The 14,623-nt window shown below is 38.4% G+C and overlaps 1 protein-coding gene across 1 annotated transcript in view; it reads left to right on the top strand.

The window, feature by feature from the left end:
• Nucleotides 1–14,260, top strand: part of Crispld1 (cysteine rich secretory protein LCCL domain containing 1) — a 35,634-nt gene extending 21,374 nt beyond the window's left edge. Inside the window, exons 7-15 of the mRNA XM_055603393.1 lie at nt 229–369; nt 729–789; nt 899–965; nt 1,163–1,293; nt 4,893–4,936; nt 5,022–5,094; nt 8,667–8,742; nt 11,810–11,940; nt 14,160–14,260. Coding sequence (XP_055459368.1) covers nt 229–369; nt 729–789; nt 899–965; nt 1,163–1,293; nt 4,893–4,936; nt 5,022–5,094; nt 8,667–8,742; nt 11,810–11,940; nt 14,160–14,211 — 776 coding nt within the window. The 3' untranslated portion in view covers nt 14,212–14,260. The remainder of the gene's footprint in view (nt 1–228; nt 370–728; nt 790–898; nt 966–1,162; nt 1,294–4,892; nt 4,937–5,021; nt 5,095–8,666; nt 8,743–11,809; nt 11,941–14,159) is intronic.
• Nucleotides 14,261–14,623: the final 363 nt, after the last annotated feature.

Here is a 14,623-nt window from a genome sequence, read left to right as displayed (position 1 = left end):
CCATTGAATGTTACCTAGACACTTAACAAAAAATCAAGGGCTTGGAGGCTGATGTGTGCATTTCCCTTCAGTGTGGCACACAAAACCATAACCTTGAGTCAAAACCTGTGTCAAGAGAGTACTGAAATTTTAGTTTTTAATAATTTAGCAGGTGTAGAAGAGCATTGACTTAGTAATGTGTGCTCATGTAAATAAAATCCATGTTTTTGAATCTTTCCCCCCTGACAGAAGGATCAGACAGGTATTACACCCCTCGGGAAGAAGAAACAAATGAAATTGAACGGCAACAGGCTCAGGTCCATGACACGCATGTCCGGACAAGATCAGATGACAGTAACAGAAATGAAGTTATCAGCACTCAGCAGATGTGTAAGACCTTAATCATAAATCAGATACTTATACTTTGCTTGAATGGTCATGGTTCTACTTTAATTTGCTCATTTTCAGAATATAAAAAACATGTTTTAGCTGGGCAGTGGTGGCACACTCCTCTAATCCCAGAATTTGGGAGGCAGAGGCTGGTGAATCTCTGAGTTCAAGGCCAGGCTAGGCTACAGAGTGAATTCCTGGCGAGTCAGGGCTACACAAATAAACCCTGTCTTGACAAACCAAATTAAAAATAAAAATTAAAAAAAAAAAACTAAAATCATGTTTTAATAACATATAACACTCATGTTAGCAGTTTTAAAATTATTAAAACTCTATGGGTCTTTTTGTTTTCCTTTTAGCTCAGATTGTTTCTTGTGAAGTCAGATTGCGAGACCAGTGTAAAGGGACCACCTGTAACAGGTATGTGTCACTGTTAGCCACACCGTCAGCTGACAGGATAGTAGAAGTATGTGCAATCTGTGCTGCTGTCAAGAGAAACTAAGGTTTCTTTCCCACGACTGTCACTTAGGTATGAGTGCCCTGCTGGCTGTTTGGACAGTAAAGCTAAAGTCATTGGGAGTGTACATTACGAAATGGTAAGTGGAAATGAAAATTGTGTGGGAATACAATCTTTTCACAAGTGTCTGTTTTTAACGTGGAAAAATGTGTGTAGTAAGTGTATGTGTTTTTCTCAGAAATGTTTCTTTAGGTTATAGTCTTATGAACCATCATTTGCTTCTTCTTCTAGAGCCTGAATTCTTTAACATTCTCTTGTCTCTTCCTTCTCTGCAAGCAATCCAGTATCTGCCGAGCTGCCATACACTATGGGATAATAGACAATGAAGGCGGGTGGGTAGATGTCACCAGACAAGGAAGGAAGAGCTACTTCATCAAATCGAACAGAAACGGCGTTCAAACAATTGGGTAAGAACCTGAATGGTCTTTTCTATCAGATGAAATGTAATTGTCATAATGAGTTGATGTATCTTTGACCCAGTTGTAGAGAGGAATTTCTGGGAGAGAAGATGCTAATTTTCAAAGTTCATTTTAGCTTATACTGTCCATGTATAAAAATATGGGGAAAACCCCTAAACTCAAAGCTAAATCTTTTTGCTTAAAGGCATGATAAAATTATGAATTTTTAAGAGATTCAATAAGCACATGCAAATGTATAGTTAGCTCTCAGGACTGGACAGAGACCTCATTGGTTAAAAGCACTGACTGTGCTTTCAATGAACCAGGATTCAGTTGCCAGCACCCACATGGAAGTTCACAACTGTCTGTAACAGGGATTCAACTGCTTTTTATGGAATTGCAAGCACCAGGCATGCACATGATGAACATAAATACATGCAGACAAAAGTATTATACATATAAAATAAAAAGTTCTTTTAATTCTAGCTAAAGTTAAGCATTACATTTTTCAGTTATAACAAAAAATATTCCAAAGGGCTCTAATTCATTACTTGTTCTTTCACACAATAAATTGATGCCTTATTTCATGCAATGGTTGACTAATATAGTAAATTTGATTATTAAGAGATTATTATTTACTTTTTAATTTTTTAATAATTTATTCACTTTATATTCTAGTTGTAGCCCCTTTCCTCATCTCCTTCTGGTCCCATCCTCCCTCCCCCACCTTCCCTCTCCCCTAGACCACAGAAAAGGGAAGCTCTCCTCCCCTACCATCTGACCCTAGCGTATCAAGTCTCTTCAGGACTTCCTGGATCCTCTACCTCTGTGGCCTGGCAAGGTTTCCCTCTCAGGGGGGAGTAATCAAAGAGTGGGTACCAAAGTTCATCTCAAAGATAAGTACTGTTCCCCTTACTAGGAAACTCACATGAAGACTGACCTGCCTATGGGCTACATCTGAGCACGGGGTCTAGGTCCTCTTCATGCATGATTCTTGGTTAGTTCGTCAGTCTCTGCAGGCCCTCCTGGGCCCAGATTTGCTGGGTTTTTTGGTCTCCTTGTGGAGTTCCTGTTCCTTCCAGGTTTTTCTATCTCCCCACTCTTCAATAAGACCCACCACACTCTGTCCAAAGTTTGGCTATGAGTCTCAGCATCTGCTTCGATTCCCTGCTGTGTGGAGTCTTTCAGTGGCCATCTACGGTAGGCTTCTGTTCTGTTCCCTTTCTTCCACCACTACCAGTGTCTATTCTGTTTCCCCTTCTGAATGAGAATTAAGGATCTTCTCTAGGGTCCTTCTTGATATTTAGCTTCTTTAGGTCTGAAAAGATCATCCTGAGTGAGTAACTCAGAACCAGAAAGACATGCATGATATATACTCACTTATAAGCAGGTATTAGCCATATAATACAGGATAACCATACTACAGTCCACAGACCTAAAGAAGCTAAATAACAAATAAGAGAACATTTTGAAGTCTTCTAAGCATGTAATGTACTCTTGCCTTTTTGTTGTTGTTCATTTAAGTGTAATTTAAACACATGAAAAGCTATGATTCAATTCTTGAGTGTTTCTCAAATTTAGTATAATGTGTTTCATTCTAAAACATGGCAAATTTCATATGTGCTTCAAAGCAGAGTAATGTAGCCTTTTGAAACATCTTTGTTTAGTGTGTTTTTCTTTCTAAATAAAATACAGCTTTGATATTCACACACAAAGCTTCCCTTTAGGAGTTTTAGCATGTATTCATTCTTCATAAATACACAATTTCATGAAGTTTCACAGATTCAATTGGAATTTACTGCTGGGTATAGGGGTGTAGTTCCTGATCTCAGCACTTGGGAGGCAGAAGTAAGTGGATCTCTGTGAGTTCAAGTCCAGCCAGGTCTGTACAGTGAGTTCCAGGACAGCCATGGCTATATAGTGAGGTCCTGTTTTGAAAAAAACAACAAAAATGGAATTCATAATTATAAAAAATATTTTTAGAATGTCTCTTCCAAACCAGTGTCCTGATTTTCTATGTGGGCAATTGTGTGGTTTTAGACATTGCCAATGTCTCTTTTTAGTACACTGTGATTAGCTTATTCACCTAGCAGAATTTATAAATCATCATTAATAAATAATAGTCATTAGTAAAGTAGATACTGGTTAATGATGTACTAAGGAACAGTGTTTCATCTTAAACTTTATTTTTGATTGTCCATTATAAAAATGCTACTGAAATATGAAGTGTGATACATTTTGTAGTTTCTGCATTTTTTGATTTGTAGGACCACAAATATTAAAAGCTGCTTTTGAAACTATTAGGAACAAAATAATAGTAAGGTTTTACATCTTTAATACTAAGCAAGGAATTTAAAGGGTGAACCATGTTGAAATATCAATTGCAAAAGAGCTATAGATCAATAACTAATGATTTTCTCAAAACTTTATATGTAAACCAGTTAAAAATTTAAAAGATAATAAAATAACAAATCTTTCCATTTTTTTCTGGATAATTCACACAATAAGAACAGATTCCATGCACACTGCCCAACAGTTGGCCACAAGTCTCAGCATCTGCTTTGATAGTCTGCAGGACTGAGCCTTTCAGAGGTCCTCCGTGGCGGGTTTCTAGCTTGTTTCCTGTTTTTCTTCTCTCTCTTCATTAGTTTCTTTAGATGTACAGATTTTAGTAGGTTTATCCTATATTACATGTCTATAGGAGTGAGTATGTACCATGTGTGTCTTTCTGCTTCTGGGACAGCTCACTCAGGATGTTGGGCAGAGTGCATGGAATCTTATGTAAGAAGTGGGAAATAGTAAGACCTGGAGAGGACAGGAATTCCAAAAGGAGAGCAACAGAACCAGAAATTTGAACACAGGGGTCTTCCCAGAGACTCATACTCCAACCAAGGACTATTCATGGAGATAACCTAGAACCCCTGCACAGATGTAACCCATGGCAATTCAGTGTCCAAGTGGGTTATATAGCAATGGGAAGAGGGACTGCCTCTGACATAATCTGATTGGCTTGCTCTTTGATCACCTCCCCCTGAGGGGGGAGCAGGGGGAGCAGCCTTACCAGGCCACAGAAGATGACAATGCAGCTACTCCTGATGAGATCTGATAGACTAAGATTAGAAGGAAGGAGAGGAGGACCTCCCCTATCAGTGGACTTGGGGAAGGGTATGCATAAAGAAGGTGGTAGGAGGGTGGGATTGGGAGGGGAGGAGGGAGGGGCTTATTGGAGGATACAAAGTGAATAAAGTGTAATTAATAAAAATAAAAATAAAATTAAAAAAAGAAGAGATTCATTCATTTACTGTGGGCCATTTAACAAAAGTGAACAATTGAACAACCATTGCCCCTTTAAGATACTTGTCATTTTACAATCTTTTTTTTTTTTTTTTTTTGTCTTATACTGACTACTGTGACGGTTTAAATTGACTATGTGGACCAAATACATTAGTGTGTAGATTTATTATGAAATAGATGATGTGTGCTTATACTATAAGTCCAAACACTGTAATAAAAAATGTTTAAAAATATGATAAAGCCCTTAGCAGCACCAGGAGTTATATTGTCACTAATGTCCTTAACCAAATAATTGATTTTTTTTTCATCTGCAGCAAATATCATTCAGCTAATTCTTTCACCGTTTCTAAAGTGACAGGTTAGCACTCTTTTCTTATTTGTTTTTTTACCATGTATGGTATATTTGCAAATGGATTCACTTATTTCATGCTTTAATTCTTCAGTTCAAGCTGTGACGTGTGAAACTACAGTGGAACAGCTCTGTCCATTTCATAAACCTGCTTCACATTGTCCAAGGTAATGCTTTCCACATTTTCCCTTTTTTCAATAAATTAATTTTTTATTAATTACAATTTATTCACTTTGTGTAGCCTCCCCCCTCATCCACTCCTAACAGCACCCTCCTTTCCTCTTCTCCTCCTATGCTCCTCCCCCGGTCCACTGATAGGGGAGGTCCTCCTCTATTTTCTTATCTTTCTAATAAAAATAGATATTTGCATATGTGTGCATGCATTTGCATAGTCACTTAATGTGTATGACTTTGGACTTGTAATATCTGTTTTGATCAGAAGTTCTGGTTCCTTTGGGGTTTAGAATTTTTTCTGGTCTAGAATTGCTTCCCAGAGGAAAAAACAGGACATCACATACTTCATGTACCCAAGTACCCCTACTGTACCCTCTCTAAGTGTTGGCCATTCCTTGGGATCATGTGTTCAGTTCATATGTGCAACAAAGAGTATGTATTAGTTCACATAAGCTGTTATAATAAAATATCATACTGGGTGGTATAATATCAAACACTTACTTCTCACACTGCTGATTGGAAATCCAAGATCAAGGGGCTGCTGACTCGGTCACTGACGTGGCTCTCTTCCTAGCTTGTAGAGGGCAATGTACTGTGTGTCCTTCCATGGCAGGAAGAGTTCTTTCCTGTCTCACCTTTTTGCAGGGGCGCTAATCCAAGTGGATAAAGAGTCTTCATCCCTGTCCTTATTTAGCTGAGGTGCCTCCTTAAAGGTCCAACCTGTCTCCAAAGAATAATGCTGTGGGTTGGGACTTCAACATACACATGTGAGATTGACAATGACATTCATTCTACACCAAGTTCTTCTAACAGAAATCAACATAATTCACATTTAACACTGTTGTCCATTTCCTGAATTAGAGTAATCTAATTACAATTGGTCACTGAAAATAATACCAATAATACCAGAAAAGGATTCTTCATTTTCTGACCGTAGGAAGTTCCTCACTTTCAGATGTGGTGTGAACAATTGGTCTTGCATAGAGACATAACTATCCTGTATTTCCTAAAAGGAATTACCTCAAAGGGAATGTGAAGAAGCAAGAATTACTGTATTTTTATGTCCTCAGAGATTCCGTATCTGGCAGAACAACCTGAAGTAAACCTTGAGAAAAATAGGGAATAAATAATTATTATTCAATATTGATGGACACCTTAAGTGCCTTATATGTAAATAATTAGAAATTTAAATACCCGTTGAATGCCTAAATGAGTCATTAGCATTTTATTCACAGCAGAGAGATCACCCTTTCTCAGAAATATAATGGAATGATAGTAAAAACAGCAGAAACAAGTGCCCCACCCAATCTTTCTTCAAGTTGATCAAGGAGATCTAGTTGTCACTGTTGATGCTGACCTTCTGCAGGCTAAATACCAATTAGGAGTAAGGGGCCGTGTACACACATGAGCGTAGGGAGAGGGAGGTGGTTTGGCAGCTATAGGAGGAGGATGAATTCCCAGCAGTTTTCACATCCAGTGAGATAATTTCTAGTTAGTGGAGACATAGTTCAGTTCTCAGGAACTCCAGGTAGGTTCTCTTATAATTATCAACCCTCCAAAAACCGTCATTTATTATTTACATTTAAGTGGCCCTGACTCATATATTCTATGAAGTATATACAGTATAGAGTGTTGTACATTGTTACAGGAATTTTAGAAGTGACAACTAAAGCTATTTCCTGAAGGAGATATATTTACATTGGTAAGGGTGAATTCAACTTAGGGTTTTGTTTTTTTTTAATACTATAAGAAAACTGTGATCATGTTCAAGGTATTTTCATATGGCTGCCATGGTGAGAGTCTCGTATACTATGTGAAATGATGTTTTCAACGTTTTAATTCATATTTCCTTTAAGTGCCTATTGGCACTTAAAGACACAGAGACACAGAGAGACTATCAATTAAGAAGTAACTGCTTATTTTTTTAAAATATCAATTGATAATTTCTTGAGCTCTAAGAATGGATTTAATTATTATGGACTGGAGGTCTCTATTTAAAAACAAGCTTTTGGAAGCTTTGGAAGCCTAGCCAATCGATAGAACAATGGGCTATCTGTAGAAAGGGTATGCCATGCAAAGAGAACTGTAAAGGCCTTAAGCCATGAGCACATAGCATATTTTGTATGTTGAAAAAGTAACCACCCTTCAGTGGAAACAAGATAGAAGAGGAGCCACATATTAATTTACCAAATATGCAGAAAATATTGTAAGGATCTGCTCATTTATTTTCAATGTAGAAGAAAGTTTCTGGACTAATTGGAGTACATAAATGGCATTTCAGGATTTCCATCTTCTAGTTTATATATGTGTAAATTGATTTGGGAGGACCAAGGCAGTCAAGATCACAGGAGAGGGTGTTGTTGTAAGTTACACAGTGGCTGATCATATCTCTACTTACCATGTTTTAAGTTCATTTTGGGATGTCCTGTTCATGGTTATATTAAGTATGAGTGGTATGAATTACTGCCCAGTTGAATGTAAGGTACCAATTAAAGAGGAATGAAGGCAAGATAGAGGCTTTGGCAGAGGCTCCAAATTTATTACTGCAGAGGCAGTAATAAAATTGCACTGTGTTGTGATGTTAAGTGCACAGAAGAGTAGGATTTGATGGGATGCAAGATAAATCTGAGATATTTACTAGACATGAATGGAAGGGCTGAGAAAACAGTAGGTGTTCAGAGTGGAAATAGAGACATCCCACCTGGAGATGTAAAGTGGGAATTAACTGTTTATAGATGAACCTAAGACCATGACCCTGAATGTGACACCAAAGTTGTAGACACTGAGAAGAGAAACATGTTATAGAGCATACAGTGACAGCCATCACCGATTTCCCAAGCCACATGTTTACTAAATTCTATCAACACAACATTTACTTCGAAACTGAAATCCACAGGGCATTTTTCTATGTTTCTTTCTGCTTTAAATTCCCAAGTCAGTGATACTCCAAACAAGGACCATTCAAGGACCATCTGAACCTGTGCACAGATGTAGCCCATGGCAGCTCAGTGTCCAAGTGTGTTCCCTAGTAAGGGGAACAGGGACTGTCTCTGACATGAACTCAGTGGCTGGCTCTTTGATCACCTCCCTTTGAGGGGGGGGTGCAGCCTCACTAGGCCACAGAGGAGGACAATGCAGCCAGTCCTGATGAGAACTGATGGAGTACGATCAGATGGAAGGGGAGCAGGACTAGGAGAGGGGCATGGGAGGAGAAGAGGGAGGGAGAATGGGATTGGGGAGAGTGAGGGAGAGGGCTACAGCTGGGATACAAAGTGAATAAACTGTAATTAATAAAAAATAAATTAATTTAAAAAATGTAAAAAAATCCCAAGTCAGAAGACTTCTCAGCAAATAAAAACAAACAAACAAACAAACAAACAAATCTTTGTTAAAACCTGGAAGTAAGTGAAAAGAGCCATTGTGCCAACTGCTGCCTCAGGCAGTTGATCTATTTCAAGAGAGATTAAGGTAAGCAAGACCTATAGTGCTAACTTTGTTTCTATATAGGTTTCATTTATAAGAAGTGTTGAACTCACCAGCTTACTTTACGTATTTTTCTTTTCAGAGTATACTGTCCTCGCAACTGTATGCAGGCAAATCCACATTATGCTCGTGTAATTGGATCCAGAGTCTATTCTGATGTAAGTATGTTAATATCTTCAAGTATATAAATATTTGTGCTCATTAGATTACACAAAGTAGGACTGAACTACTTTTTGAACTTGTACACATATTTTCACAATAGCTAACTATAAGTGTATATTCATATAAAATATGTTTATATAATTATTTTCACTAATTTTACCGCATGTCTTACTCATATATCAAACACTTAATAAGAGAGTCTGGAGGCATTCTTAGGAAGAAAAATGCACTTTGTTTCTCTTCAGTCGTCCTATGGTTCCTTTCTGTCTGTAATGTGAACTGCATAGTTTAATAATTTTTCAAGTATATACATCACACCCTTACTTCCAAAGAAAGCATTTGACAAGTAATAAAAGAACATAAACAGATAATTTGTTAACATCCATACAAAAGTGTTAATGTTCTTTTGATGAATCTGTGTGTTTCTCAGTTTCTCTCTCAACCCAGCTATCAAATGAATAATAGAAACTCTATTATATTTGTTTAATAACTGAGACTCTATTATATTATTTTAACAAGCTTCACAGCACTAGAACTGAGCAGTTATTACTATTCGTAACCATCTAAGCTAATTTGGCTTCCTCCCAGCGTACAACCCAGAGATATTTGCACCTTTTTGATGTCTTTGTTGAACAACTCCTTCTGCTGATGTCTCTGGGATCTCTCCCTTGGCTGAATCCCCTACTTCCTCCTCTAACTCCTCCCCTTCCTGGATGGCAGGAAGTCCAGCCCTATTCTCTTCCCTGCTCAGCAACTGCCTGTAAGGTGCTCTGTTGGCATATCAGGGAACGATTGGGGATCAATGTTTACAAAACATTGAGACAGGAGATTATCAGAAGAAAAACGGCAACCAGATATGGAGGGTACAGAAATCAACATTTGAATTACACAGTAAACTTATGCCTACACAAAAGGGAACTAAGTGCCAGAACATTGTAATGTGGGACTTTCGGGTGGTTAGAACAGGAGCTCTAGTACTGATGGCTTCAGAGTGGATACATGCATTGCAGATGGCTTCTGCAGTATTGATCAGCAGAGGGTTTATCTTTTTTTAATGGTAGGCATGGAATCCAGCGAGAAATGTAGCTACATGTAGCTGCAGCAGGCATCAGTGACAGTATTGCTGTGCTCTGGGTGAAGAACTGCAGCTAAGAGGGGAATCAGAAGGGAGAGAAAGAGAGGGGGAAGGAGGAAGGGGAAAAGGCAGAGGGGGAGGAAGAAAGAGTAATATTAATATCCCATGGACATGGAGATTCGGTCTTTGTATGGTGTGATAAATTCAGATTTTATGGGGCAAAGATTTGGAAGGCATTGCCAATTTTAAAGGATTTACAGAAACAAATGTTGAAAGTCTCCTCTTGATGTATGTGCTGTTATCTCAAGAGTAGGTTGGAAGTATGATGGATTCCCATCACACAGGAACTGCAGAACTGTAGACTAAGCCCGTCAATCTTCTTTGCTCCCACAAAACATGTTGTCTCTCCAGTTAAATTATGTGTGGAAAGGTAGAAAGGAATCAACCCACTTCCCTCCTGTTGCTTTCTCTTGTTGCTCTTTCTGCTTCTAGAGCCAGACGTATAATATATATTCACCTACTATGGACAACTTTTTTTTTTTGTAGCTTATTATAAATCGTATCCATTCTGCATTTGTTCAAAACCACTCTATATTTACAGATAAAATGTGTCATTTCAATAATATATTCTTTAAAGTAGGGATAGGAAACAATATGGCCTCTGAACTCAGTGAGAATGCCTGCTGACTGCATGCTTGCATGCAAAACAGTACTCTAAAAACATCTTAGGGTTAGTGAATGTCATATGTAGGCATTTTCGTTGTCTTGAGGTGAAAATGCTGATCATACTATTTTAATAAAACAAGTGGAATACTGAAATGTGCAGAGAATTACTTTTAAATTCATCTGTGATGAGCAGCATCTGTCCTAGTCGATGCAGTCTGGACTTTAACCTGCTGAGTGAGATGCCTCCTTCTCAGGGGAAGGACACACAGTGTTTGCCAGACAGCATTTTGTAATAGAGCAAAAACAGAAGAAGGATTAGACACCCTGGCCTTCAGGCTCTCGGAGCTAATAAATTGTGACTGATGCCACAGAGTTCAGAGCGCTTTGATAAAGCAAGGTCAGGCCAGACGCACACGCTTGTGTGAGTTAAAAAAGCCTTATGAAACCATCCCCATTGTGAACTGAGATAAGAACCCAATGGAGGCCTGCAGCAGTCTGGGAAAAGAATACAGGAGGCGAAGTGGACTGTGGGGTGCTGAAATATTTCAATTCCTTGTTGTGCAGCATTACCTCAATACCCAGCTATTGATTCATTTCCAGAGAACATTTTGATTAAAGCCAGTGCTTGAATCTAGGGAAGACTTCCATGGTCCAAAAGAAAGGATTTGACTGTTGAAAGACAGTAGTTTTAAACCTTGAAGATTTGGATCTGAAATATTAAAGAAAGCCTCTCCTCTATAAAATTTCTGTTTAGTTTGGATTTTGTGGCTGAATGTGTTTGTAGACGGCACCATAAAATAGCTGTGCATACATTATATCCATTAAGGAAAAAAAATCTCATTTCATGTATGCCTGCATTCTGGGAAATGGATATGTGCAGAACGGTGGTTGAGTTGGGTTTAAGTAAAATGTGAATGTAAGTGAGGTCATCACCTCCACAATGTGACTGTTTTGTCACCATGTTCCAATATCCACCAACAAAGGCTGAGACTTATGAGTAGTGCTTGAAGAATTAAAAGGAATTAGATTGCTTTCTGTGCCTTTGCTTATAAAACTTTATGTTGGGACAAGAAAAGTATCTCCTGTATTGGTGGTGGAGAGGTTTTACTATGCCAGCTGCTTTCAGCCTCTGCATTGAGACTTGCTGAGAATTGGTTTGATGTGTGGTTTTCCAAACACCCATTTGTGTGTGAAGCATTCTACAGCAGCTGCTCACTGGCTGCACAGACAGAGGCTGGAGACCTCAGACTACAGAAGCATAGGCTAGGCAAGTCCAGCCAGGAATTCCTGCTTAATGGTGACTGTTGTCTTCACCTCCACAGCTGTCTAGTATCTGCAGAGCTGCGGTCCATGCTGGGGTGGTTCGAAATCACGGTGGCTATGTGGATGTCATGCCTGTGGACAAAAGAAAGATGTACACTGCCTCTTTTCAGAATGGAATCTTCTCAGAAAGGTAAAGGCAAGCACAACACGCCTCAGTTTGCTTCTAAGTGGCTGAACAGTGTGTCTCCTTTGGTCCTTGCATGGCTGCTGTTCCTTCTGGGATGAGGGGAGCTGTAGTACCAGACGTGGCTGTCTCCTGCGAGCTTATGAAAAATCAACATGAAAATCGGATTACCCAGAGAACCACTCTTTTGTTAATTGATCTTATAAAAGGGAAATTTTCTTCATCCTCTTTCAGATTTTCTAGATTAGTTTTTATATTTACTTCTTTCTAGGTGTGCAAGGCACTGAGTATTTCTCTAATCCAGTTATCTGACAAAGTATTTGACCAACACAACGAGTCTTATTTTCCCGAGAAATAAATTCTCTTTTTAATTTGAAGTTGGATGCTTAGTGTGATGTAAATGAACTCTTTCAGGCTATCTTACGGTGTTCAGCTCATTAGGGTGACATATTTTTATGACTTGGGAAAATGTACCTACTCACTTTATAAACTATTAGTAGAAATAAAAAGAAATGAACTTTTAGTGAATTTTTAAAATCATCAGTATTCATGGAACTAATGTGAGGTTCCATTTATTTGTGCAGATGACTACATTTTAGAAATTTCCTGAATCATATTTCAAAATTATAGCAGAGAGGAGTCAGGTTTCTAATAGTTTTTCTAAGAACACAAAGACTATCCCATGGAGAGTCCAGATTGCCTTCACCAATTAAGATACACACACTGTGAGGCTGTTTTCATATGGGAGTGTATCAGAAGGAGACCATGGCTGAGGAGACTTTCTGCATCTTGGTTCATGATCTTCCTAAGCAGGAAGAACATCTAAGGCAGGTCCTAGAGTTTTAATGTTCAATACACCTTACACTTTTAAGATTTAATTTAAAACTCTTTCTCTGTGGATGAGTGATAACATAACAAAACTGGGGATTGCAATTAATTTTTAATTACTGTGAATAGCAAGCACTTTCACAGTCACTGGGGTAGAGACTTCAGGAGCAGCCAAATAATGTTGAGTGTTGAGTGCCTGGACCCTAACATATGTGTGTGTGTGTGTGTGTGTGTGTGTGTGTGTGTGTATGCTAACTGAGGTTCTAATTAATTGGTTAGGTGATTGATGTGCCCAAGGTCATGTAGCAGTTTCTACTATCAATACTGCATCTGAAAGTTCAGCAGTATAGATTTGCCCAGGATATCACTATGCACAAAGAATCATTCCAAACACATATATTTCCTAGGGCTTGTAGTCTGTGCCCTGGAAAAAGATAGAAGACTTAAAATTTTCCTCCTATGTACATTCACACCTGGCACAGTATATGAATGTGTCATATATGCTTATTTTTACAACTATCATCATTTTCTCCCTCTAAAATTCTTTCCCTACTTCTTGTATTGGGAATAAATATAAAAAGAAATTTCACTTTGTGCTCAAGATTGAATATTCAATTTGTCAATTATTACATTGTGTTAATTATTACAAAACAAAATTTTCTGTAAAATGCAAATAAGCTATGTCTTTAAAATAATATATATATATATATATATATATGTATATATAGTTCTGCATTACTGTCACCATCTGCTCTAAAATAAAATTATCTCCCAAAATGGCATTGAGAGAGACAGAGAGGGATGGAGGGAGGGAAAGAGAGATAGATAAACTATTAATTTCCATTTTTAAGTCTTTCCAAATTTGAGCATTACATTTCACTGTCATGTGTCTTGGGAACTGTCTAAGGGCTAAGACTTAGATCGAGTGATGGTACTGTGACCGTTAGGAAATGATAACAAACTTGTGCTGGCAGCACTGCTTAAGTATCTGGAAGCTTCTGAGTTGTAAAGAGCTGTTAATGGCATAAACCGGTCGCCAAGTCCTAGCATCACTGAGGCAGGTTGAAGGAGCAGTGGCCTAACTTTGATGTGTTAGGACTTAAGGAAGCGATTCATGAAAACATGCCCAAGACTCTGAAATTGTAGAGAGGCTACTATCCTTCCTCGTGAGCTTCTCGAGTTTCTTTAGTAAACTTTCAGTGCAGCGGACAAGCAGACCTCAAGAGGATTATGTCATCTTCAGTAGAGCTTCCCGGGAACAGTAAATTATGGCAGGCTGAGACAGTTGGGGCATCTGGATTCATGGAGCTACTTGCTTGAGTTGTCCTCAGAGAGCATGACATATTAGGAGGATTATATGTGCAGACGACCTCAATGTCCCCTTTGTGCTCTTGCAGTTTACAGAACCCTACGGGAGGAAAGGCATTCCGTGTATTCGCTGTGGTGTGACAGGGAACACTTGGAAGGGGATCGGAAAGACTGCTCCAAATGCCACATTTCTGAAGTTTGTATACAACTGTAACATTACTGTACAGAAGAAAGCAAGTGTTGCCAGCCCAGCCCCAGAGTGCAAATACGTTCCACTCTTGATAAACAAAGTATATAAAATAAAACATGGGACAATAGGTTTGGGGAAAGTAATGAACATTTACTGGTTTTAGAAATCCTGTGTTAAATATTGCTATATTTTCTTAGCAGTTATTTCTACACTTAATTTCATAGTCGTGATGTTCTACATTTCGTATATTTTATTATATGGTGCTTTGTATATGCCACTAATAAAGTGAATCTAAACTGAATGTGAATGGACCTTAAAGAATTATCTGTTGCATTGAAAAGCATTCAACCCTAAAACTGAAAG

Source organism: Psammomys obesus, unplaced genomic scaffold (assembly GCF_907164565.1).
Source record: "Psammomys obesus unplaced genomic scaffold, mPsaObe1.curated_primary_1811, whole genome shotgun sequence".
Lineage (NCBI taxonomy): Eukaryota > Metazoa > Chordata > Mammalia > Rodentia > Muridae > Psammomys > Psammomys obesus.
Note: the sequence above shows the minus strand (reverse complement) of the source record. Positions and strands in the feature narration are given on the sequence as shown.